Source organism: Scylla paramamosain, chromosome 34 (genome assembly GCF_035594125.1).
Source record: "Scylla paramamosain isolate STU-SP2022 chromosome 34, ASM3559412v1, whole genome shotgun sequence".
Taxonomy (NCBI): Eukaryota; Metazoa; Arthropoda; class Malacostraca; order Decapoda; family Portunidae; genus Scylla; species Scylla paramamosain.
The window spans coordinates 17,462,094-17,488,231 of record NC_087184.1 but is presented as its reverse complement, the minus strand read 5'-3'; the positions used below and the strand labels follow the sequence as shown (position 1 = coordinate 17,488,231).

Below are 26,138 nucleotides of genomic sequence, written 5' to 3'. Positions count from 1 at the left end.
TAAAAACCTAATAACTATATGAATTCAAATTTGTAACATGGTTATTTAGCCGCAATTAAAAGCTAGAAGACCCCAAATAACCCCGAAAAACAGTGTGGCAGGTCAAAATACGTGTTACGGATGTCCTTTTTCAATAATCTTACAACATTTTTCCATGGGCGTTAAAAACACAATATTAACCATTAAAACATTATTATTTTGCCACAATTAAAGCCTAGAAGAGTCCAAATATCCCAAAAAAACGGTGTGGCAGGTCAAAATAGCTGGTAGTGGTGCGTTTTCTATGAGAGGTTTTGCCGGCGGACGCGTTTCATACTCTTCATTGTTGACGAGGGAGGGAGTCCTGTGGGTTTTGCAATTTTCATCGATTTTACATGAGTTCCGTGACAATTCCCGCCCAGCCGTAGCCCTGCCCGAGGACCTACTACCATGAAGTGATGGAAAACCAGGTCATTGAGCCGAAATGTCGTTGGGTAAGTAGAAATTTGCCACTAAAACAGGTGGAATCGATGGCTGGCGGCTGCCGAGTTCGTAAACATTACCTTCTCTTCCTTAAATTTCTCCCTCGCCTTGCCTTGTATCTCCCCGCTGGCGTGTCATATGTGCTAGTGGGCGCTTCCTGGGTATGGGTGGCGTGGGTGGGAGTGTGTGGAGTGCGTGGACGGTTTAAAATTACGAGGTTAAAATGGCGTAAGGAAGGAATGGCCCGAGGAAGGTGTAATGGAGGCGACTCTCTCACTTATCTCAATTTACTAAAATGTGAGTCTGTTTACCTTGTTCCTCCACCTCCACCACCGCCTCCTGGTCTGAACTCAACCGATTTTCCCTCAGAAGGCGTTAATTTACTTGTGTCACCTGGGATATGCGTGTTTTTCAGTCTTTTGCGACGTCAACAGACCGCCCATATTTACCTTAATTTACCTGTCCACCTCCTGACCCGCCACCATTGCTCGCTTTAACCTGGCCTTCATCACACGCCACACTTGACATAGACACTCGTAATTGGTACAGTGCTTTGTTTATTTGCATTGCCAGCTTACTATGTACTCAATTACCTTTTAGAAGAGTGTATTATGCAGTGTTTCTTAGTGTTGTCCTGCCCTACACTCATCAGGTACACTATACTGACTGCTCTTATTGTATTTCAGTCTCTGTGTGTATTGTATGTCTGCTATGTAGTCTATTTTCCTTGTGATGTGTGTAGTATGCAATGTTTCTTGCTTCTATTTCATCCTACACTTGTCAGATACACTGCCTTTGCTTCCCTTACTATATTTTAGCATGTATATCTATTTATTACCTCTGTAAATTGTGTTTGAATGCAGTAATTCTTATTTTATTCTCTCTCACACTTAAGAAATGCACTACATTGACTAACCTTATTGTATTTCTATCCTCCACTTATCAGATACATTTCCCTAGTGTCCCTTACTGTATTTCAGCCTATGTGTGTTCTGTAGGCTTGCTGTGTATTCCATTACCTGTGAAAAGTTTTTATTTCTTACTTCTATTCTATCCTGCACTTTCAAGATCAAAGAAATCACACACAAAATACACAAAGGCTCAAATTTACAAAGCCTAAACAATCCTAAGAGTCCAAGCACATAAGGACAGACAAAACACACAAAACACAAGAACAGACAAAAAATAATAGACAAAAAACTGACCAAAAAAAATTAAACACAAAAACCACAACCACAATTTACCACTATGAAAAGGCCGTCAGCTCAGTGAAAAGCACTACATTTTGAAGCAGGCAGAAGTTCAGAGAAGCAAAGACCCAAATACACAGCAGACAACATCCAGACACAGCAGATAGACACACAGCATCCAGACACATCAGTACACACAGCATCCAAACACACAGCAAGTTGTTTTTTGTATTTATAATAGTACAAGGTAAGAGGGGACTTCATTCACACTTATTATTATTGTCATGCAATAGTACTAAGAGGGCTGTTGGTCTGTTACTTTGAGTAGTTTGAGAAGATATGTGCTTAGAAATTCAAGGAACTGTTTTGAAAGGAAATAACAGCATTTTTTCATGAGTTTGTGTGAATAAGATGACAGTTGCATGATACACGGAGTGAATGTGAATGTATTACTGAATCATCTGGTATTTAACCTCATTTTGTTAGATAATCTTTCAGTGACAAGCTTATGGACAACTTTTTTGAAGGATGGGTAAGTTTAGTTTAAGTTGGGCTAGGTTAGTTTGTCTGGTGACCTTATTTGACCTTACTTGACCTGACCAAATCTCTTGCTGTCCAGTCAAGTACCAATCAGTACTAGGTACAGCCTGGTTTCAGAGGCATTGTTAGGTTGAAAAGTGATGTGTTATATGAATACTGTCTCATTTATTCACCTCTGCTTCATAATGTCACTGGTTTCAGCATACCTCACATTAATACATAAGCACAATATTCTTCTAGCTTCTTCACATGCACTTACATCTTTATCCGAGACACTATACACATTTGTTACTTTCACCACAGTTACCTCACATTCACCAGATATCTGTAACACTATTCAGAAAAGCACATTCCTAGTTTTCTGTAACTTATAACTTGTAATTCTTAGCCTTGGCATTTGTTGTGATGCACTCCTACCTTCCCTGATACAGTTTCGCTTGTTTACACATTCTTCCTTCTTCCAAACTTGCTGTTCTTTTCTCTACCTCATATCTTTAGCCTTCATCTCTGCCTCTGCTCTTCTGCTCTTTTATCTCCGTTATCCTTCACTCCTTTCTTGTTCCTGATACAGTTTTGCTTCCTCTGCTCTTCTGCTCTTTTATTTTCCTTATCCTTCGCTATTTTCTTGTTGTTGATACAGTTTTGTTCATTGCAGGAGCGGTGACAGGCTTTAAGATGGAGCAGTTCAATGTCCTGGATCCTCGCAAGCAAGAGCTCCTCGAGGCAAGAATTGAAGGCAGGGTAAGTGACTCACATCTCCCTCATTCTGTATGAATGACTCGAGTATTGTACAAATTTTTGCTCACCTGAGCCCATGTAACTGTGTCGCATATCCCAGTACACTACATCATGGCCTGAATCAGTTGTACTCTGTGAACAAAGTAAAGTAAATGCTGTTTGTTGTGTCAGAGTTCCATATTCTTAAACGGTTTGGTCTTTAACAGTTTATTTCTCAGTAGGAGTATTTTGAAGGCTACAGAGATGATTAGTCAGGTTCTCATGGGTGTTTTCCCTTTAGGCAATACAGAATATTTCTCAAACTATCACTAGAACCATGGAAACATCCTTGAAAGCCTCTGTAACTTCCAGTAGAGCATGTTGAGAGTAGTGAGATGACAGTCCAAAACGTTTGAGGATACGAAGACAAGCCTCTTGCAGATCCAGTACACAGCATGATGGCCTGAATGTATTGTACTTTGGGAGTAGCAACTTAACGTCTCTTCATTTTTATAGGGATTTTGCCTTGTCCGTGGATGTGCAGTCTGTATATGAGTCTAGTGGATTTTTGACCTCCAAGATGTACCCCTCCCAACAGATGCACCTTACTGGGAGTAACTCAAGCACTCCCACCAACACCCAGCCGCCCTCCACGCTCTCAGGCTCTGGGTCCCAGCCTATCCTATTGGACAGACAAGACTCCAATCTCAGCACGGGTCAGTAGGGCTGAGAACTTACCATCACAAGAGGGGTAGAGTTCCATTACAGGAAGATAATGATTGTTTCTCTTTTTAGAACATGTACATAATGTATTAAGGGGGAAAAGGAGACTATTGGACAAACAAGACTCCAGTCTCAGCATGGATCAATAAGGCAGAGAATTTACCATCACAATAGAGGCAAAGTTGCACTATGAAAAGACAATAATTATTCCTCCTTTTAGAATGTGTATGTAATGCAATAAGGCCATCCATCTGTTGGGTAGAGGAAAGTGTTTGGGAATCCGACAGCAGCAAAGGTGTATCATGGGAAGGTAGTGATTATTCCTCCTTTAAGAACATGTATGTAATGAGGAACCTTTGAGCAACAGGTGGCAGATTTGAGGATAAACAGTTGGCTATGTTCAGAGAGGAGTCAGCACTTGTATATTGTATCAGTAGCTGAGATTTGTTTTCCTTCTTAGTGTCTAAAGAAAGCTAATCATTCAAGAAGCTTCAAAGAAACTAATTCAACACTCAAGAAACCTGCCAAAACAGCATTCATTGTTATACCTTCCTTGCCCATTCAGGTTCGTCAGACCGGGAGGAGAGCACCAGTCCGGACAAGACACAGCAGCGCACACAGGCCGACCGGAAGCGGAAAAGGAAAAGTGGAACCCAGGGTGTGCAGAACGACGAGGGGGGAGGGGGCAACGTACAGAAGATAAGCCGCTCAACGGAGACCAAGAAAATAAACGACTATTTTAAGCAGCAGCATCAGCAGCAGCAGCAACAGCAGCAGCAGCAACAGCAACAACAACAACAAACCAACTCTCCACACAGACATTCTGGTGCCAAGAGTCCATCCCCTCAAGTACTCCTCAGCCACATGGTGAGTGAAGGAGAGCACAGGGTTACTCTTACACTCTCACACTTCATGGTTATCCCAGAAGATTTCAGCTTGTGTTTGCCCCAAAGCAGTATATCTTTCACTCACAAGTTTTGCTGCAGTTCAGATTGCTCATAATTTTCTCTCAGACAAATGCAAGCTAAGATTCTCTCTCTCTCTCTCTCTCTCTCTCTCTCTCTCTCTCTCTCTCTCTCTCTCTCTCTCTCTCTCTCTCTCTCTCTCTCTCTCTCTCTCTCTCTCTCTCTCTCTCTCTCTCTCTCTCTCTCTCTCTCTCTCTCTCTCTCTCTCTCTGATATATAGATAGATAGATTTCAGCTTGTGTTTCTCCCATGTCACTCACTCACTCCCATGTCATTCACTTAAGTTTTGCTGCAAGTAAGACTTTATAATTTTTTCCATTATGAGACAAACACAAGCTATGATCTCTGGTGCATAGATTGATAGATTTCAGCCTGTGTTTATCTCAAATAAGCATGTCATTCACTCACAAGTTTTGGTGCAAGTCAGACTTTATAATTTTTTCACTCTGGGACAAATGCAAGCTAAGATTGTCTCTCTCTGGTATATAGATAGATAGATTTCAGCTTGTGTTTGCCCCTGAGGAGTATGTCTTTCACTTACAAGTTTTGGTGCAATCCAGACTGTTTCTATTTCTTGCATGCTGTCAAAACTAACTTTTCATTCCAGGCTGTTCAGATTTCCATGTACAGTGTGCTTGAATTGAACAGGTTCTTATAATCTCTCCATTAAATATTAGATGATTCTTCATAAGCTTTAAAACTTTTGAGTGTGATCAAGTATACTTTTTCATTACCTTGCTGTTGCTGATGTCACTATCACTTTACCTCAGTGAATGAACCTCACCTTTACATTGCTTGAAATCAGTTACAATTTTCACATCTGTACACCAAAGTAACATATTTGTTCATTAAAGTCCCGTTGCTTATACTAATACGTTTCCTTGGTGACATCCAGTAGGAGTATTTCTCTCATTTCTTAATAACATTTAGTAGTGAAGCATTTGTTACTTCTCAATAACATGTAGTAGTAGGAGCATTTGTGTCTCTCCTCAATAACATGTACTGTGTGTGTGTGTAACATAAGCCGGTGTGGGAAGTTCCATGTGCGGGGGTGCCAACAGACGTGGGCATTGCAGACTGGTCACGGAGGCGCAGGAGATCCGCTGGCTGGATTGATGCCTCCTCCCCGAGGTGTTCCGGTGGCAACGCGTTCCACACAGAGTGACATCACCTTCCGACAGGTGGACGAGATGGAGAGTCGAGCCTCAATGGATATGGAGGCGAAAAACTCTAGAATTGACAATTTGCAATGTGTAAGTGTTGTCTCTTGGTCTCTTGGTTTGTTACGTTTGTGGAGCAAGATGTGTTGTCATGCAGCCTGCCATGTTGATAGGGAGTGTGGGAGATCATAAGGGCTGTCTGATTGGTTATAATTATTATCCTTGATCCATTCCACATTGCTTTCTTAGTGTGTGATGTTCATGGTGTAAGATGTACAGCTATGCAGCTCACCATGTTGATAGGGAATGTTTGAGATCACAAGGACTATTTGATTGGCTATAATTATCTTATATCCATTCTTTGTTTCTCTGTCAATTTACTTTGTTGTGTTCATGGAGTAAGATGTATTGCTGGCCAGTCCACCATGTTGGTAGGGAATGTTTGAGGTCACAAGGACTATTTGCTTGGTTGTGCTTATGATACATTTTCTCTGTTCCCTTTCAGACCAATGACGAGCTGTCCCGACAGCTACAGAGTCAAAGTAAAGTACTGGAGCAGAAACAGTTGCAAATTAATAAGTGTATTGAAGTAGTCAAAAGGTTACAAATTGAAAAGTCTAATATAGAGAAGAAAGAAGCCAGACAAAAGTGCATGCAGAACCGGTTAAGGCTGGGCCAGTTTGTCACCCAGCGAGTGGGCGCCACCTTCCAGGAAAACTGGCAGGATGGATACGCTTTTCAGGAAATCACTAAGTAAGCACACTGGTCCCTTCTATCTTGTGTGTGTGTGTGTGTGTGTGTGTGTGTGTGTGTGTGTGTGGTGAGCAGAGCAGGATCTGTTGAGTTGTAAGTGATCACATCAGCAGTTTGGAGTGAGGAGGGAGGTGTGAACACATACCGTGACAAAGAGCTTGATTTTCAATGCAGTAAAAGTTTAATACAAGCTTATGTTGAGGCCATAGTGATCATTTGTCATCAGTGTGTAGTGAGGAAGGTGTTGAGTCTGATGTGAGCATGTGTGTGATGTGGCAAAAAACTGGATTTTCACCACAGCAAAAACTTTAATCTGAGCGTGGATTCTGTGTGTGTCAGTATTTCCCCTACCTATGACTTGGAATCCTTTCAGGAGGTTACAACTTGTCTTTTAACTTTAGATAATCCTTTTGCCCTTTACTTTAGGGAATGACACTGCACTGGCCCTTTTTATCCTAAGTTTTTTTTTCCCTATGTCTGCAGCCACTTACGTAAAAAGGAAAAGAAAAAAAGATTAACTTTATCAAGGACCAGAATGTTATAGACTTGACTTTAACATTCTCAGGGGCACAAAGAGCTTTACTACAATCATTATCATAACACTCTTTTCTTTCTACTGTGCAGGCGACAAGAGGAGCTCCAGGCAAACAGAGAAGAAATAGACCGGCAAAGAAAGCTTTTAATGAAGCGCAAACCAGTCGAGGGGGGAAGTAACTCTCGGAAACGGGGAGCCAACAGTAACCAGGGGCAGGGAGGAGGAAACTTACCTAACGGTCTTGGGGGGGACCACGACCACAGGGACCTGACCATTCAAGAGTATTACGAGTCGGAGGAAATACTAAAGGTAGGAGTCTGTCTCATCATGAAGGGGCAGGGGTGAACTAGTGGGCCCTTGCTTGGGATATATATGACTGACTGTGCTGTGCCTAAGCTCCCTGGGGTGTAGCAGGATGGTCCATGAGACTGTCTTTTCCTCTAAGGGTTGATCAGGCTAAGAGCATGTATGAAGTACCCTGCATCTGCTGTGGTCTCAGGATTGGAGTAGGTGCAGGGTAGGGAACAGTCTCCTTATGAAGGGGTAGGGGTAAACCAGTGTATGCTGTGGGGCATTGCTGTATATGTATGGACTTGGGAGAGAGGAGAGTATATATGTGTGTGTAGGAGAAAGGACAATGTGTGTGTGTGTGTGTGTGTGCAGCATTCCTAACCATCCATCCACAGCAGTAACTGACACCTGTCCCCCCACAGCTGCGGCAAACGGCTCTCAAGAAGGAAGACACAGACCTGCAGCAAGAAATGGAGAAGCTGGAGAGGGAGAGAAATCTACACATAAGGGAACTCAAGCGAATTCACAATGAGGACCAATCCAGGTAAGGGATGAGCAGCTCGTGATGTCTATTCTGTTGCTGTGTCTAGACCAGCGTACTCTTATTGACAACCACTCCACTGGCTGTCTGTGAACCTCTGACACAAATTATGGATGTTTGAGTGAGCGAACTGCAGTGGGCCATGGGGTGTTTCAGCCATGCCACTCTTAGATATGGGCCTGTATTTTGAAACACTGGTTGCTCCCCATCAGGACTGCCTTCAAAGGCCACAGAGATGGTTGGGTTTTCATGAATTTATTATTCTATTGATGGTGTTGAGTCTTCTTTCAACCATCACTAGAAATACAAAAACACTCTTGAAAACCTTACTGACTCCACTGCAGCCTGTTGTAAGTGGCTGCTCTGAGGTACTGAAGCGTTTGATGATATAAGTCTTAATCTAGACACATAAGAACAAGGAGATAGTTGATGGTGGAAGTGCCTCTTAACAGCACTGGTTGCCTTCATGTTCAAGGAGATTTCCTTGCCAGATAATGTCTTAAGCTTTCATTTGGGGGGAGATGTTTCAATGGATCTAAAGATGAAGGCAGCACAAAGTCTGAACAGAAAGGTAAGAGTCGTAAAGGTATGGGATTTTTGTACAGTGTGTTTCATAAGAATGGGGACAGGAATAAGTGATGGGGAGTAATCAGAATATCCTTTACATGATTGGATTTTATGATGGAGTTGAATAGTGGCATCTTAGGAGAATGGGAAGCTAAGAGAGTGAAGGTAGGTGTGGCAAAACATTGTCTCAGTAGTGAAGGTGTATACTAACCTGAAGGTATGTTACTCAGAGATTGGGAAGCGAATGTAACTTGTCATGTAAAGAAATATTCAACTTCTTCATTATGAACACATACAGTCTTTTGTTTGATCTTCTCCTTCTGCAGTTGTTAGTCATGACTTTTGGGAAACTGCATCCTGTAAATGTTCTGTTTGTCTGTGTATATAATGTTTTGTGTTGAATTTTTATTTATTTATTTATTTGTTTATTTATTATTCATTTATTTTATTTATTTATTTATTATTTTTTTTTTATTATTGTAGTTGAGTCACTGCAAATAAGGATCAAGTACTGCCCCAACACTGGCTTTCTTTGTCACTTTTGTAAAGTTGATCAAAACTTACTTTTGCCTCAACTTATTTTACTCATGATTCATATATATATATATATATATATATATATATATATATATATATATATATATATATATATATATATATATATATGCACCAGACTGCTTATTTTTTATTATGTCATGGTTCATCTCACCTCAGCATATATATATATATATATATATATATATATATATATATATATATATATATATATATATATATGAAGGAACCTCTAAACTTAGATGGATTTTTATTTAGCTTTAAGGAAGGTGTGTGCATGTGTGTATGTGTATGTGTATGTGTGTGTACCTTGTCCTGGCTACCCCTTGTGTGGGATGCCAGCCTAGCATATGTATAGATTTTTGCACAAGCACTTGGCTAGAGGGAATGATGCAATTTGTGGGGAGATCTTTTCATGATCTTGTTGGCAGTAGGAGGGCCAGGGTCTTCTCTTTTGTAGCACGGACAAATGTAAGGGAAGTGTTGGAGCAAGACACGTGATATCCTCAGTGTTTTGTGTATTACTTTTACTTCACTATCATTACAGATTTTGTTTTGATGGTGCAGCTTATTGGTGTAGTTCTAATCATTGTATTTTTACTGTGGGAAGAGCAGGGGTTAGTTGTTGTTGTTGCAGTGGTGATGGTGATGGTGGTGTGAGTGGCATTGTGTGGTTGGCTTCATAGGTGTCATGTTGATAGCTGAAAGGAAATTTAGTCTGGCAGAAATCATGGCATGTTATATTTGTTTCTTTTCCTTTTTATTTACCACATTTGATGTTTTTGAAATACACTTCCTTTGTTATTCATCTGTGTGAGTCTTCACACTTCCTTAGTACATCATCTGTTGTCCATGTCATGAGCTGCACCAGTGATTACTCATAAGTGACTTTCCTGAAGTTGCTGTCACATTTTTTTCTTTATATTCAACTTGTACACCAATAACTTATGAGAATCAAGGTGGATGCAGATGTCAGTGTCACTCTCCATTACATTATTCTTTGTTGGTGAGGCAAATCTGTGGAAGTTGTTATCTTCAAGTGTTGTTTGTAAGTCTTCTGTCTACTAAACATTGGCTTTCTGGAATGTACTCAGAGATGACTGCAAAGTTATTGTGAAAAGTTATATATTGTACTATTGTTGGAGTCAGGAAACTGGGAATCCCCCCTGTGTGTTTGTAGCCCCACAATGAGACAAGTATTTGTCTGGGGGTCTTACCCTCATATACTGGTAGATGTTTATTTCCATTTATTTATTGTTTTTTTATGAGAAATTATTATAATTTATATGTACCTTGATAATGGAAATATGCATGAGATGGGGTGAAAAATGGCCGGCAGGAATAGACTAGACTGGAGGACAGGCAGCTTACTTGTTGAAGAAGACTTGCAATGTTCCCTGGCCAGACAGAGCAAGTTTACAGCTTATGGAACTGAATTAACAGTGGGAATATTGTATTTCTTCAGGAAGGAAAGGCAGGCATTTAACATTCTCAACACTTAAGCTTTATGGATCAATTGTTGAATTTCATTGTAGAAATATAATCAGGCAGAGTGTAAACAAGTCTGAATTTGGAAGTAAATTTCAGATGAGGACAGTAAGTGAGGCAGAGGTTAAGGAACACTAAATTGTGAGGCGTAGTGTTGCTGATGCCCCTCGTAGTGTAGGCACAGTGTTGTGGGACCCAAGAGTTGGGTCTTGTCCTAAAGTGTTGCCTGTTCCTTACAGAATCCTTCAATCCCAGTCTTCACCCAGCAACCCTCATGACATGTGAGTAGCCTTGGGGTGGCCAGGTAGTGTGAGGGACACTGGGTCAGAAGGACAGGCACTTATAGGCAAGCAGGGACACAGTGTAGGGCAGCAGTGTGGTTGTGTGGCGTGCGTGCAGCCACACCCTGTGGCGATGTGCTGCTTGGGCTGGCAGGAAGGGGCATGCTTGAAAGGAAACTTGGTCAAAGATATAGATTGGAATTGGCTTCTTAGGATTGATGTTGGAGAAATATTGGTGTGGTCTGAAGAGATGGGGAGTGAATGTGGCATCAGGCTCAGCAGCACCTTGGCCACTGTCGTAGGAAGAGAGGGACATATGGTGCAAGTGTCTCAAAAGTCACACCCCCCTTTGTGGGGACACAAGTCTGGCATGTTGGCAGCCTTGACATGAAAATCTGTAAAGATTAAACTAAACCTAAATATATACAGTTCAAGTTTACGTGCTTGTATTGATGAGTTTCTCTCAGCAAATCAACACGTAACTCTGCATTAGCAGGAACACTTGTGTTGTGCAAAGAACAGATCTAAAGGTTCAGTCCTCATGTTCTGTGATACTGATGAAATGCTCACTGTTTACCATGCAGGTGTCTTTGCCTTTGTTATGATATTGTATGGAATCTTGAAGTGTGTGAATATTCACTTGAACACAATTTTTGTATACTTTGAAATATTATTGTTTTAGGTGTGTAGGTGTGAACACAACCTTTGTAGAGCGATATGGGTCTTCAGTCTTGTATGTAGATCACTTTTGTTTGAACACACAAGTGTGTTGACGAGATGGTTGAAAATATTTTGTTAAACAGTGAGACAGTGTTGGTAGAGGGAATTTTTTTATTGATTTATCTGTATAAAGTAGGTTATTTTAAAGGAGGGCTTCCTTATCTGTTAACATACTTTCATTAGTGAATCTGGGAAAGTTATCTTCCATATTTCTTCTTTCTTTTAATCTTACAAACAAAAGAGTAAGCATTGTAGCCATAGTGCATAAAAAGAGCAGTGTCGAGAGATTCTGTGTCACTGGACCTATATCACAAGTAGTGTCTGTCTGACATTTGTTATCATTTACCACAGCATTAACAGACTGCCATCATGGGCTCACCTGTGTTGCTTTGGTGTGTTTCAGGTTCAACAACCACCCTGTGCTAAACGACCGGTACCTGTTGCTCATGTTACTAGGGAAGGGAGGCTTCTCGGAGGTGCACAAGGTAAGCAGCAAGTACTGGTGGTGCCCTTGTATTCCTCTCACTCATGCTGTTTTCTTCTTATTTGGTGCCCTTATGTTAGTTACCAAGTCCTACCAAGTCCTAGGAATTTCTGTTCCTAGTTGATACCCGTATGTTAGTTACCAAGTCATACCAGGTCTTTTTCTCTCTCTCTTACATTACTGTTTTCTTCTTGTAGTCTTATTTAATAGCTATGTATTAGTTTCCAAGTCTGAAGAAGTATTTGTTGCATTCTCAGGGCCCTTTCTTACTCACATTATTGTTTTTTTCTCACGTTCTTGCTCAGTACCCATACATTTTTTACCAGATCTTTTCATTTCTTTTCTCACTCATATTACTTTTCTTTTTTGTGTTCTTATTCGGTACCCTTATAATAGTTTCCAATTCTTAATCAATTTTATCCACTGTATGTGTAAAGTTGGTTGCATTAATTATCTCATTACCTTACAGGAAAGTTTTTATAATGTAATATATTGACAGATGTTAACCAATATTTCCTCCCTTCAGGCGTTTGATCTAAAGGAGCAGCGATATGTTGCCTGTAAAGTTCATCAGTTGAATAAAGACTGGAAGGATGACAAAAAAGCCAATTATATCAAGTAAGTAGTGGTAACATTGTCTTTATCACCACTTGCATCCTCCCCACAAAAAATAAGAGTTTAAGATCTCACCTTTTCAAATTAAACAGCCTTGCAAGAACCTAAATATGCAGTAGGATAGAAGAACAGCCTCTGAGGTTTGTTTTTATGCATTCCTTGAGCCATCATCATATCATTACCAGTAAAAATTAATAGTAGCTACATACAGACTTCACATTTTAAATCAAAACAACCTAGCAGGAACCCAAATATGCAGTATAATAGAACACCCACAGAAATTTGTTCATACACATTCCTTGAGCCATCATCATATCTTTACCAATATCTTATACAACCCCCCTTCCCCCCAGAAACAGTAGCTACAGATTTCACCTTTTAAATCAAACAGAAAACCTAAATGTGCTATTGAATAGAATAACACCCAGTGAGGCATGTTCTTACGTATTCCCTGTGCCTCCTCAGACATGCTATTAGGGAGTACAACATCCAGAAGAAGCTAAACCACCCCAGGATTGTGCGGCTGTATGATGTGTTTGAGATAGACGCCAACAGCTTCTGCACCGTCCTGGAATACTGTGATGGCCACGACCTTGACTTCTACTTAAAACAGGTGAGAGAGAGAGAGAGAGAGAGAGAGAGAGAGAGAGAGAGAGAGAGAGAGAGAGAGAAGATGCTGGCTGGCATGTGATTAATGTGATCCATACAATCTCAACATGGTATTGGAGCTGTGATTAATGCAGCAAATACATCATGAACACAATATTTTCCTTATGTTCTGCTAATGATGTGTGTATTAGTGTGTGGTGCTTTGTCTGGGCCATCCTGTGTGGGATTGCCAGGCTGGTGCATGGATGGATAGGTAAATGTTCTGCTGCTAATAGTGTGACTTCCCTTGCAGCACAAGACCATACCAGAACGAGAAGCAAGATCTGTGATTATGCAGGTTGTCTCCGCACTCAAGTACCTGAATGAGATCAAGCCTCCAATCATCCATTATGACCTCAAGCCAGGTGAGGAGGCGGGTGGGACTCTTGCTGCTCTCAGAGTAAATCTTGGTTCTGATCATAGGGCCATTCAAGTCATTTCTCTAATTTTGGTTGATCTTTTTGATCCTATTCTTTAGGGACTGACTTCTTCATTAGGCTCTTTTATTTCTACTTTACTTCTTTACTTTAAAACATTTGTTGATTTGCTTAAGATCTCACATTTCAAGTTTCATGCTTAATATTAAATATCTTGAACAGTCCAAATTATGTAATGAAAGTATTGTTGAATAATGTAACTTGATTATCAGGTCATGTGGCCACCATTATAAATGAAATAAAACCTTGCTAGTGTCTATACAAACATCAACAAGAACCTCTCCTTCATCCACAGGGAATATCTTGCTCACCGACGGGAACATCTTGGGGGAAGTGAAGATTACGGACTTTGGCTTGAGCAAGGTCATGGATGAGGACAGCTACCATCCAGACTATGGGATGGACCTCACCTCGCAGGGGGCTGGGACGTACTGGTTAGTCTTGCACACACCTCACACTTATCACCACTAACATGCTCTGAAAATTATGCCCTGTGCTCCTCCTTTTGTGTTGTGTGGGAGTAATAAGTTTGTAAGGGGACATTTTGGTTAGTCTAGCATGTATCTCTCACTGAATGCCATTAACATACTGAAAAATATGTCCTGTGCTCCTTTTGTGTTGCTTGGGAGTAATTAGTTTCTAAGGAATTCATATAAAATCCTTCAGTTATATTCAGATATAACCCACACAGATATTATAAGCTCTATGTTCTATTCATGTTGCAGTGGAATGATAGATTTTCATGTGAAGTATTTCAGTTTTTCCCTTCATAGACCTGCATTGTAAATTAACATGTTTGAGAGAGAGAGCTTCCTACAGTTGTGTAGCCTTGAGTCATTCATTAAATCATATACACAGTTTGCTCACTCAGCCAGGAAAGCAACATTGATTCTGAACAGTACTTAGATGTGTGAGCCATCAAGTGATACAAGATGTTGACCTGTATCACCACGTCCTCATGTGTAAGATGCAGGTATTATTTCACGTTGTTTTGGTTGGTTTTACTAATGCCTGGTGTCCTCCCACAGGTACCTACCACCTGAGTGCTTCATAGTCGGGAAGACACCTCCTAAAATCTCCAGTAAAGTGGATGTGTGGTCTGTTGGGGTCATTTTCTATCAGTGCCTATATGGAAAAAAGCCATTTGGCCACAACCAAAGCCAGGCTACAATACTTGAGGAGAATACCATCCTCAAGGCCACTGATGTACAGTTTCCACCTAAACCTGTGGTTAGCAATGAGGCCAAGGTAATTATTGGTAGCTTGTTATGGCTTCTATCTCGTTTACTTTTAATATATTTCAAAACCATGTATATTTACTAAACACTGCTTTGTTGGTTAGAGTATTGAGCAGCAGTTGAGTAGTGGCTGGTCTTTTCCAGGAGTAATGTTTAGTGTCCCCTCTCATACTGTTAGCCGCCTTTGTTTTCTTTATCTGGTACTTGTTCTCTGCCCAAAGCTGGTGCTGGGATGGGGACTCTCTCCACAGATCACAGGTAGCACACACAAGCAAAGGAGAGTTTTGGTGAGCCATCTCAGTCACAAATATACAATGTTATTCCCTTTTTTCAGCAATTCATCCGGTGTTGTTTAGCATACCGGAAGGAGGACCGCAATGACGTGTTGACGCTGTCTTCCAACCCGTACCTTTCCCCGCCGCTACCAAAGAGTGGCCGGCAGTCAGCCAGTAGTCAGCAACAGGCAGCAGCAGCAGCTTCTGCAGCGGCGGCAGCACAGCAACAGGCAGGATATCAGCAGCCCTTCACCACTGGGCTACTGGGTCTTGCAAACATACACTCTTCCACCAGCTCATAATGATACGCCACCCACTGTAGGGGGCAGGTCAGGCCCCGACACCCCCTACCTGGCTCCCCCCTGTGTCACTCAGCCCTCTACACTGGTCATCACCTGCCCATTGCAACCCACTGCTCTGAGTTGCTACAGTATTGGGGTCACCATACTGAATGCAGGGCTTCAGTTGTTGGCAGTATGTAACATGTAATTACATTTAGTCTGACCTTGTCTCAGATGGAAATTAAATATGCCAATTTCCTCAGCTTTTACTAGCCATGACAGTAAATTTAAGACAGTGTTCTACAGTGGAATTCATAATGGGTACAATTCTTTTGTTTTTAAAGATTTTGCATTTGTATTCAGTAGGAGTGAGTTGTCATCAGGAAAATTTGTTTTGTGTTCTGTTAAAAACAATCCTGCAGTGACAAACATCATTGTTCATTTCTTGTCCAGCATATTCGTGTACAGAGTAACAGAAAGGTCTGACAAACCTCAGAACAATATGTGGCATTGGGACTGAAGCGAGGAAGGTGGTGAAGTAGTGGTGAGTGAGTGACCAGGGGTGCGGGGCAGAGGCTCAACACCGCACTAGACTCTCAGTGTTCCTACTCGCTGCCACAACCACCGCCGTGGCTTGTGCTCCCCGGCCGGGTCCTGAGCACGCCAGAGACAGACCAAGTGGTGTCCGTGTGCAGCTCGAAGGTATTCCATTGTGCATAGTTTCAAAGTGTATGCATATGTATATATATGTATGTGTGGGTACATGTATTTATGCATATATACATATATACACTAAAGTCTATCAAGCCAAAGCTGTGACTTAGTTAATACCGAGAGTCAAACATTATACGTACCAGTAAGTGAAGCAGAGACCAGCGAGGAGTAGTGCCGCGAGGACCGCTGAGTGTGGCGCTGGGAACACAGACACTGAGTGGTGCTTCATCTCTGCAGTGGCAAGACACTGAGGGTGAGGTGGCCCTGCAGAGGACAACAGTTGTGTTGCTTCCACGCGCTAAGCGGTGACAACGGGTAGGGTGGCGCATGTGAGGTTTTTGAGCCACCGACCGATGTGATGTGATATTGTGTAGTCGTGTTTGTGAAACTCTGCGTCTCCGGCAAGGGTTGTGGGCGTGACAGTGGCCGGTAGCCAGGTGTGTGATATATCTAGTGGCACTTTAAGAAAGTGAGCTAATCTAAATGACTTTTCAGGAAACAGTGAGTGTTAATCAGCAGATAAGCATTGTTTAATGAATGTTGCCCTTAATATAGCAGCTGAAATTTGAATGAAAGGAAAGTGCAACTTGAAAATTACCAAAACTGTATCCTGAAGTATCCCCGTGTCTAAATTTGTCTTAGGCCTGTGTTAAATATTTCCTGAAGAATGATTAATTTTCTGAAAAAGAAAGGAAATTTCTAGGTATGTACTACTACTACTACTACTACTACTACTGTTTATAAAGTTTGGTGCTACAGAATCTAAAATGAAAACTCATTTTGTCTTATTTTCTGAAGCTGAAGTGAGTTACCCAAGAAGAAATCCATGAATTCATTCCTGTGGAAATAGGCTGTATACACAAAGCATTACATAGCTCCCACCTTATTCATGTACATTGTTTACTGATATTTCTCTCCTGCTGCAAGTGCCGTGTGTTGATGCATGACACAAACCAGTCTTGTGGTGGCAGAAACGGCACACCACACACCACACAATAGTCTGCAGATCACCACAGCTTTTTGTCTTCATTATATTGTATGTATTTTTATGTCATTTTAGACATGTGAGATACTACCTATAGTTTTGTATGTTTTTTTTTTTTTTTTTTTTTTTTTTTTTTCTTTTTTTTTTCTTTTTTTTTTTTTTTTTTTTTTTTTTTTTTCTTTTTTTTTGTCCTCCATACAGACCTTTCTTTCTCTACCCTTATATATGTACACACATGTATATTTATATAACACACACACACACACACACACACACACACACACACACACACACACACACACACACACACACACACACACACACACACACACACACACACACACACACACACACACACATGTATGTCCTTTTCCTTTTATCATACCATCTCCATCTCTCTCTTTCTCTTTCTCTTTCTCTCTCTCGCTATCTTTCTCACTCACTCTGTCTTGTTTTTAAATTTGATTTTGTGGTGATCAGCTCTAATTTAAATTGCAATAGGTTGGACACTTTCTGACTGAACACCTGATTGGCTGATGGTCATGCAGAGCTGAGGAGATGGTGGCGGTGGATCTTTGGTTCGCATCCTGGTCTTGACAATCTTTCTAAGACAGTAAAGAGAAAAAAATTGTTATGTATTTATTTAAGTTTTATTGTTCAAAATTGTTTCTTTTCCCATTTAATTTGAATGTTAGAGGATGTATTTAACAATGCTGCTTCAACGATGATGAAAGTGAAGGAAAAATTCAACCATTTTATAAGGCAGACATTTAAAAGTAATGCCTTTTTATCCTAATGTGTTACGTTCCTAAGTATGCCTTGACTTTTATCCTAGATGACAGTGTTTCATGTTGTTCGCAAGTTTGATGTCGGGTGTTGTATGCCAGCCTTGTGTTGCTAAAAGGCTAAAGGTATTGCAGTTTTTACCGGACATGCCTGATAACACGGATCATGAAATTTAGAATTTTTTTACTTAATTTGTACAATTGTATAGTCGGAGAAGACACGTAGAGGAGATACTCTTAGCATACTGTTGAGGAGTTTGAAGACTCAGAACACTCCTACTTGTTAGCTAATTTGTATCACAGGAAATTATAATAATCATAGCTTGGCATGTGGTGGCTGACAGGGATTTCCAAAACTCCTTTCACCCGTTTAGAAGACTTCACCGAGCTGCCTCGATGCTGCCGTGCAAAGTAACAGGCATAAACAACAATGCTTATTAAAGTGAGCTGCCAGAAAGCATGTTTTACCAATTCCCAGCTGATTTGAATTTTCTGCCATGCATTCATTGGTTTTGTGTTGTTTCTCTCTATTGGGAACTTTTGGGAAACCTCTTGTCATGTGTCAAGTCAAAAGAGATTCAAATTCAGATTGTCAACAGGGAGGTATGTACTGAGTTAAATTTGCCCTTATGTTTCCTCAGCTCTCACCACTCATTATTTTCCCCTCTCTCAGTTAAAGATTAATACCGCCATTTGGTCTGTTGCCGGCCATTGTGATAGTTATCGCTCTATACTTGTAAAATTCTATCATGTTATGTAAAATGTAATGCATAAAATAAATTAATAAAGCGACTTCTTGGCCAATTTGAATCACAGAAGATTAAACACAAAATATGATCCTTCTAGTATTGATGGTTAGTGATTAATGACTTAAGAGTGTTGCAGGTGTCTTGTTGTGCCTCAAGTATCACTGAAGCAATCCACCTTTTTTTTTTTTTTCAAGTTTATTGTCAAGAAAATGTCAATGTCTCATAATTCAGTCTTTCTATAATGTATAATGGGTTTTGAGTTCCTATGAGATTTTGGAATAGAAGATTATTCACCCCAGCTACCTTTTGGGGGGAGGTGAAGTAATGTGTGTAAAGTAAGGATGCCCAATCCAACCCAATTTGTCCTACCTAACATAACCTTATCTAACCTTACCTGTCTTCATTAAATAATTGGAATGTCAGATCTTCATGTAATCTAGGGTTTATTTTCAACTGGTTCCTATTTATGGTTTATTTCCGCTGGACGTCACGAGTTTGGTGATGAAAGGTTTGGTTTAGTCAATATAGCCTAATATAACCTTACTTAATCTCACCCATCACTCCCCCACAAAAACAACTGGAATGTCTGATCTTCATGTAATCCAGAGTTAATTTTAAAATGGTTCCTATTTAAGGTTTGTTTCCACTGGACGCCTTGAGTTTGGTGATGGAAGGTTTGATTTAGTGTCAGTTTCCAGTAAGTTCAAACTGTGCCATGGTCATCACACGAGGGTTGCTGAGTTGTGTCCTGTGACCCACGACTCATTCTGAAGGTGGTACTGGAAGTTGTAAGGAGAACCGTCAGCCTGAGTGAGTGCTTACTTGAGCACATGAGTTGGTCTGAGTTGGTCTTGGGTCTTCCTGGCACGAGGTAGTTATATTACCTGCTACCAAGCTTGAGTATGTAAATAAGTATTGTAAATGACATATCACGAGCTGGTTATTAATAAAGGAAGTTTAAATAAATGCACGAAACGGAAATACAGAACTCTGCACTACCCTGTTTCAAATTCAGTCAGTCTGTAATCCCACAATATTCAGAATTTTGTGGATGAGCTTCGAAAGTTATTGGTATCCTATGAAACTTCATCAGATCTCTCCAAATAAATTTCAACTTCACCATCCAATATGAAAAAAAAAAAAAAAAAGTGATCACCTCATTTAATCTTAAACAGGTTGAAAATGGTTGCCAAATACACTTACTGTTTATCAAGAGTACTGTTTATCAAGAGCAGCGCAAGCATCATTACAAGGGCAAACGACTAAAGCAGTTGATAGGTGGTCACCATATTCTCACATTAATCTCGCGTCTTGATTTCCACTATATTTAGACTCAAATAAAAGTCATTGGGATTTCACGGTTATTTTCATGAGTCTAGTTAACCATGGAAAGAATGAGGTCAATGAGAACACACACATACACTCCCTTCTTCCCTCCCTCCACCCTCTCTCTCTTTCTTTCTCTCTCTCTCTCTCTCTCTCTCTCTCTTACCTCCACCGCCCTTCATCCACATCTCCTCCACCATCATTATCATCAACACCATGCCTTCATCTTTCCCCTTTAGATGATGGTGAAGGCGGAATTACATAAACAAGAACGCAATCACGCAGCAGTCCGTCCCTGGAACAAGAGCACCATATGTAGATTGTTTGATAGTGATGTGCTCTCAGTATCACTATACATATTCAAGTGAGGGATTTTAGGGTTACATTAAGGGAGTAGATTATTAATGAGGCTTATTGACTTCGGTGTGAGGTGGAATGGTGGTGGTGATGCCTGTCTGGGTTTAGAGGTTGATTCGGGGATTCGAGACAGAGGCAAAACGCTAGTGGAGAGGAAGGGAGGAGATGAGGAAACCGGCAGGGTTTACGGGTCCTCGTTCTGAAGAATAGCAACGAACGAGGTGGAGCTTCTCTTCCTGCAGGTAAGTGGGAGTGTCATGTGTGGAGGAAAGTAGGAAGGTGGCATGTTCTCGAGGGCTTAGCCCAAAGACGACCAGGGATGAGGGTGGATGTACTGTTATTACGATTGTGTTGTATGTATAGTGAGTTGTAGTACTGATATGAAGTTAAGGGATATTATACGGGGTAGTTTATATACTTCTGTTTGCGGTCTTCTAGGAATAAACATGAGTGAATAAACATTTAAACTAGAGTGATAAGTGTTAATGTTTATGGCTTGTTTTAGTACTGTGACCCGTCGTAATTCAAACAAGCAGCCTCGTAAGTCAGTCAGTCAGTCAGTCAGTCATCCAACTTATCTGCTCGTCAGTCATCCAGCTCATCTGCTCGTAATGAAAAAGGTCACTCAAACTCTTAAAAACGGTACATAACTCGATATTCATATGGTAGCACTTATTCACAATCTTGCACGTATAAAATATTGTTGCTAATCGCTTACGATCACCCGTATGACGCCCCGTAACTCGAGTGAGGCGGCGGTGACCACCTAAAGCAAGCATTTCCCCAAGCTCTGGTCGCCTTAAATCTGCCATCAGATGAAGTAAGCCTCAATTTGCGATATACAAGGATCAAGCTATCACACATGATTAATAGTTTAGCTTCTGTGATGTCTTATTATAGTTTGGTTAAGTGATTGGTTTTCATTGTGTAGATTGGCTGGATGACCGACTAGGGGGTGGGGAGGGGGGTCTGTGACACGTGTAAAGTTGCTGTGGTGTCTTCAAACGTCCCCTCAAGCACTGGTCGCCTCTAGTCTGCCAGCGCCGAGCAAATACTGTACGATAGAGGTTATTGCACAGGTAAGATCCTAAACTTGCAGTCTTGACAATCTTCTATTCGTGCAAATATGAATTAAAATGCTACTAATTACGGGTTGATTAAGTTACGTGCTGTTTTTAGTTTGAATAATGGATTTTGGTTGGATGGATGATCGACTGACGGGGCTGCTCGACTCGTGAGGCGGGCGTGAATTTAAGCGGGATTCTTTTAGCAGTAGATTACAAGGTACATTGATCGTATCTGCCAGCGCCAAGCAGATGTGATAAGTGTGGTGATAAAGTACACATCAAACGGGATTCTCGAAGCGATAAGTGTGGTGATAAAGTACACATATCAAACGGGATTCTCGAAGCGATGAAGTACACAGATCAAACGGGATTCTCGAAGCAGTAGACAAGGTGCCTCGATCGTGTTCCCCAGCGCCAAGCAGATGTGATAAGTGTGGTGATAAAGTACAGACCTGTAGTCTTAAAGAAAAAAAATATACGTGCAATTATGTGAATAAATGCAAATATTTTGAGTTCGAGTTTTGTGAGGTGAGCGGTAATTTATTTCATTACAGGTTGGTTGGATGGTTGACTGATGGGGCTGGTTGTATCATTACATGTTGGTTGGATGGTTGACTGACGGGACTGGCTGACTAAGGTGACGTCTTCAAGCGCTAGTCTACATTGCAGGCAATATTAGTTGCGTATCTGCCAGCGACAAGCAGGTACAGTGTTGAGTGAGATTGTAGTCGCCAGCTGTGTCGCCTCACAAGGTCCTGTGAGGCTGGTGGCGAGAGACTAATACGAAACATGTGTAACACTAAGGAAAGCGTAGAAACTAAGGAAACTGCATTCATTATAGTAATCAATTGCAATAGTGAAGTTGTGTGGGAGGAACTAGCTTAGCTGTAGAGAGGTAGTGAGGGTTGTGTTTACGCGGTAAAGTTGATGACATGGCGCGTAGGGTAGATAAGACAGAGACCTCTGTAGGGGGATGGGTCACCCGGGGTCGCATATCTGGCCCAGCGGCCTCAGAAGGGGGCAGATTGTGCCCAGGCTTCAGGGAGAGAGGTGTCATGACTCTCTGCTTTCTCCATAAACTCTAGACCCTCAAATGCCGATCCTCATAGTCGTAAGTGTTGCATTCTGGGCAGATTGTGTCCAGGCTTCAGGGAGAGGTGTCGTGACTCTCTCTGCTTTCTCCATAAACTCTAGACCCTCAAATGCCGACCCTCATAGTCGTAAGTGTTGCATTCTGGTTAAGTCAAAGTACACTGAATATTGAATATTATGATGTATATGTATATTATGTATTATTATGTGTATTATGTATGTTAACACTCCAACAATGAGGGATATTCTGATGAGACTCGATGAACCATGCAGGCTCGATGGACTGCCCGATGGACTGGGAAAAGAAGCAAACGCACCCAACACATTAAGGATTTGCTCCATTTCCTGGAGAATGAAACGAAGAGAGTGGAGAACGCAATGATGTTTAAGGAACAACACGGCATAAAGATGAAAGCGCTATGTGGAGTGAAACGGGAGACGACGTCCAAACAAGGGAGTGCTGCCGTAGCTAACATGAAGTGTGAACCATAACCCTGCATTAGGCAGCAGATGCGAGAGGCGTCCGTGACCACGCATGTTGAGCCTCGCGCAGAGCATGGGAGGAGTATAGTGGAAGGTGACAGATGCCGCCTCTGTTGTGACAGTCATAGTCTCCCCGCCTGTTCAGCGTTCCGACTCCTGCCTGTGGAGCATCGCACACTAGTTGTAACACATTTGCAATCAGGATAAGTTAGGGTGGGTGATAAATGGTCCCTTAAAGCTGGCATAACAAAGAACTACGAGTTTCAGCACCTTTGTGGAAGAGGCGGCAACAGTTGGTCTCCACTATCCTTTGTCGGTGGAGATGATATGATTCTGGGACACTGAGGATTCACAGCCCAAGAATTTCTAGCAGGAGGAAGATGGGAGAGTGGGCCCAACTTCCTGTACCTAGTGGAACACTCCTGGCCCCCACTGTTGAGTCACAGGAGTGACCTAGAAGGGGATCCCGAGGTCAAGAAGGTCACTTCTCTAGCAGTAGAAACACAAGAAGTTAGCATAGTGGATAAGCTCTTCTTACGATACTTATCCTGGTACACCCTGCGGAGGACGGTAGCCTGGCTCCGCAGGTTCATGGACTGGATCATGAATGGCCGCCCAACCTTTTTAAGATCTCAGCTTACTGTACCTGAGTTCCAGGCAGATCAAACTGCTGTTGCTCCGCTACGTCCAGCGGATTCATTTCAAGGATGCCATTCAAGCCCTCTTCATACTCTCAGGATACGTCAACGTCAGATTGCCCCTTCTCGGAATCTTCGGATGGGTGATCTGGTCCTTGTCGTTAACCCAGATCTTCCAAGGACAAGGAACCTTCTCGGAATCTTCGGATGGGTGATCTGGTCCTTGTCGTTAACCCACATCTTCCAAGGACAAGGAACCAACTTTTCAAGTTGTTATACGAGAACGTGATAACCAAATCCTCTACTGTTTATAGAACTTAGTTATTATATTTTCATTACATGCAGGATGGCTGGATGTTTGACGGAGGTGAGTGACGAGGTGACGTTGATGTCTTCAAGGGTGACGTAACAAGCAGTGGCCGCCGCCTCGTGCGCCAGCGCCAAGCAAAAAAGAGCGTGTCTAATGGTTTGGTGTTCGTCAGAGCTGGCTGGTTACTGTGAGTTGGTGATATTCGCTTCGTGCAGGCCAGTGAAGCAGCAATAGTGTCGGGGCAACCAAGAGTATGATGAGCTGACGATGTTAGATGACGCTTGGTGACTCGGGTGTAAGGTGGCGATGTCAAATTCGCCCTACATTCTCCGAGGAAGAAGGTAGGTAGGTGTTCAAAGCTTCATTGTGATGGAGAATATCGGTCAGGTTAACAAATTTGTAATACTAGCTTAGGGATAGTGACTAGTGCCAGTACCTGCTACGGTTGAAACTTGATAAACTAATATGTAGCTATAGCAGTTTGGTATATCAGCTCTTCATATGGAACTTTATACACTGAAAAATGATTTGGAGAACTTTGGGAATTTAAGTTAAAGTTAAGAAAGGAAGTACATGGAGGAATTGGATATGTGCTTAGCATTTAGCATGTTTTATTAATTTATTTTTTCCTTGCAGATCGTTCCTAGTCGATGATGACTCTTGTGTGTTCAAGGCTTTCTTCGTCACCTGCACGTGAGGAAACCACATACTTTTTACCCTGAGCGTCGGCGGCCCCCCATTCCTAGGCGTGGGTGGGCTGCTTACCGAACAATGCTAGTCAGACTCGTGGATCAGTAGTGTTGCTGGTTAATGAGCAATCTGTTCGTAAGAGTTCGAGAGACTCTCCACTTTTAAGTTTTTTCTTTTTTTTTTTATAAATTTTCCCTCACCCATATTCAAGGTAGTTTTCTACGGAGACTCTTCGAGGTGTATAAAAAATATATATTTATATGTAAATATTATTTTAAGATTCACCTATATTTATATGTAAATATTATTTTATTTAAGATTCACCTATATTAGAGATACTGTTTCTCCGGAGACTCTTCGAGGTATAAAAATAATATATATTTATATGTATATATTATTTTATTTAAGATTCACTTATATTAGAGATACTGTTTCTCCGGAGACTCTTCGAGGTATAAAAATAAAGTTTCACCTGAGAGGCTGTTTCTCCAGAGACTGGGGTATGAAAAAAAAAAAAAAAGCATTTAGTGGTTTCTCCAGAGATTGAGGTATATAAAAAAAATAAAAATAAAACGATGAGGTACATAAAAAAAAAAAAAATAGATGCCTCCGGAGACGGGGGTATAAATAAAAGCATTATATACCCACCAATATTTATTTCCATAAGGCAGAAGTCACGGATATGTCACACGTCAGTCTGTCTACGTTATATAATATATATTATATTGGACGTTTGACACGTTATATGACATGACTTACTTATATAAATTACAGGATTTTAGCTTGCTATCTGATTTATAACCATTTTTAGCCTTCATATATATACTAAAAAAAATAATTCCTAGAATAAAAATATATTTTTGATTCCTAGGAATCCACTAGGAAAAGGGACACGGGGGACAGTACACAAGAAAAGTATGAAAAGGGGAAAAGGTACAATACTTGAGGAACAATTATTAGACCCCATTATTATAGTATTTCCCTTAGTATGAGGAACTATTATTATTAGTATGAGGAACTATTATTATTATACCCTATTTCCTTCATAGGTGATGAAGATTTCCATAGTATGAGGACATGCTAGAGGGAAGGACGTATCTATTGGATCCTATTTCCTTCATAGGTTAGGAAGACTCCCATACATGGGATCTAGGGTCTATTTCCTAGATCCCATTTCCTTAATACGTGAGCAAGGTGAACGACATACTATAGATCATGTGTGTGCCTAGACTAATGGGTAAGTGGATGGAAATGGTCATCGTAGTCTTGTCTCAGCCAGTCCAGTACAGCTTACCTTGCACTGAGCCACTCCAGTCCAGCTTACCTTACACTGGACAGTCACCCTGGAATTGTACAAGGATAAAGAATTAATGAGGAAAGATATTGGGGAAAGATATCAATAATTCTATCATTATTGCACTCATCCAAATCCAGTTACTTCCATCTGCTGCCTCTCTCTCAAGATATTCAAGATCA

At 41.1% G+C, this 26,138-nt stretch overlaps 1 protein-coding gene and 1 long non-coding RNA gene across 3 annotated transcripts; both read left to right on the top strand.

Annotated features, from left to right (window-relative positions):
* Positions 1–294: 294 nt before the first annotated feature.
* On the top strand, positions 295–18,742 carry LOC135090331 (serine/threonine-protein kinase tousled-like 2). Its single transcript, XM_063987090.1, is given in 16 exon segments — positions 295–473; positions 2,848–2,933; positions 3,508–3,625; positions 4,198–4,499; positions 5,659–5,850; positions 6,263–6,510; positions 7,135–7,354; positions 7,759–7,880; positions 11,892–11,973; positions 12,499–12,590; positions 13,053–13,200; positions 13,489–13,600; positions 13,968–14,106; positions 14,701–14,920; positions 15,245–15,376; positions 15,378–18,742. Coding segments are annotated over 16 exon segments (2,520 nt in total). The 5' UTR covers positions 295–463; the 3' UTR covers positions 15,675–18,742.
* Positions 18,743–20,481: 1,739 nt separating this feature from the next.
* Positions 20,482–25,235, top strand: LOC135090336 (uncharacterized). 2 transcript variants are annotated; one of them, XR_010261872.1, is made up of 3 exons: positions 20,482–20,624; positions 24,008–24,313; positions 24,609–25,052. It is a non-coding gene; the product is annotated as an uncharacterized LOC135090336 (long non-coding RNA). The 2 variants fall into 2 exon arrangements; XR_010261873.1 differs by having other exon boundaries at positions 20,547–20,624; positions 22,815–24,313; positions 24,609–25,235.
* The last annotated feature ends 903 nt before the right edge of the window (positions 25,236–26,138 follow it).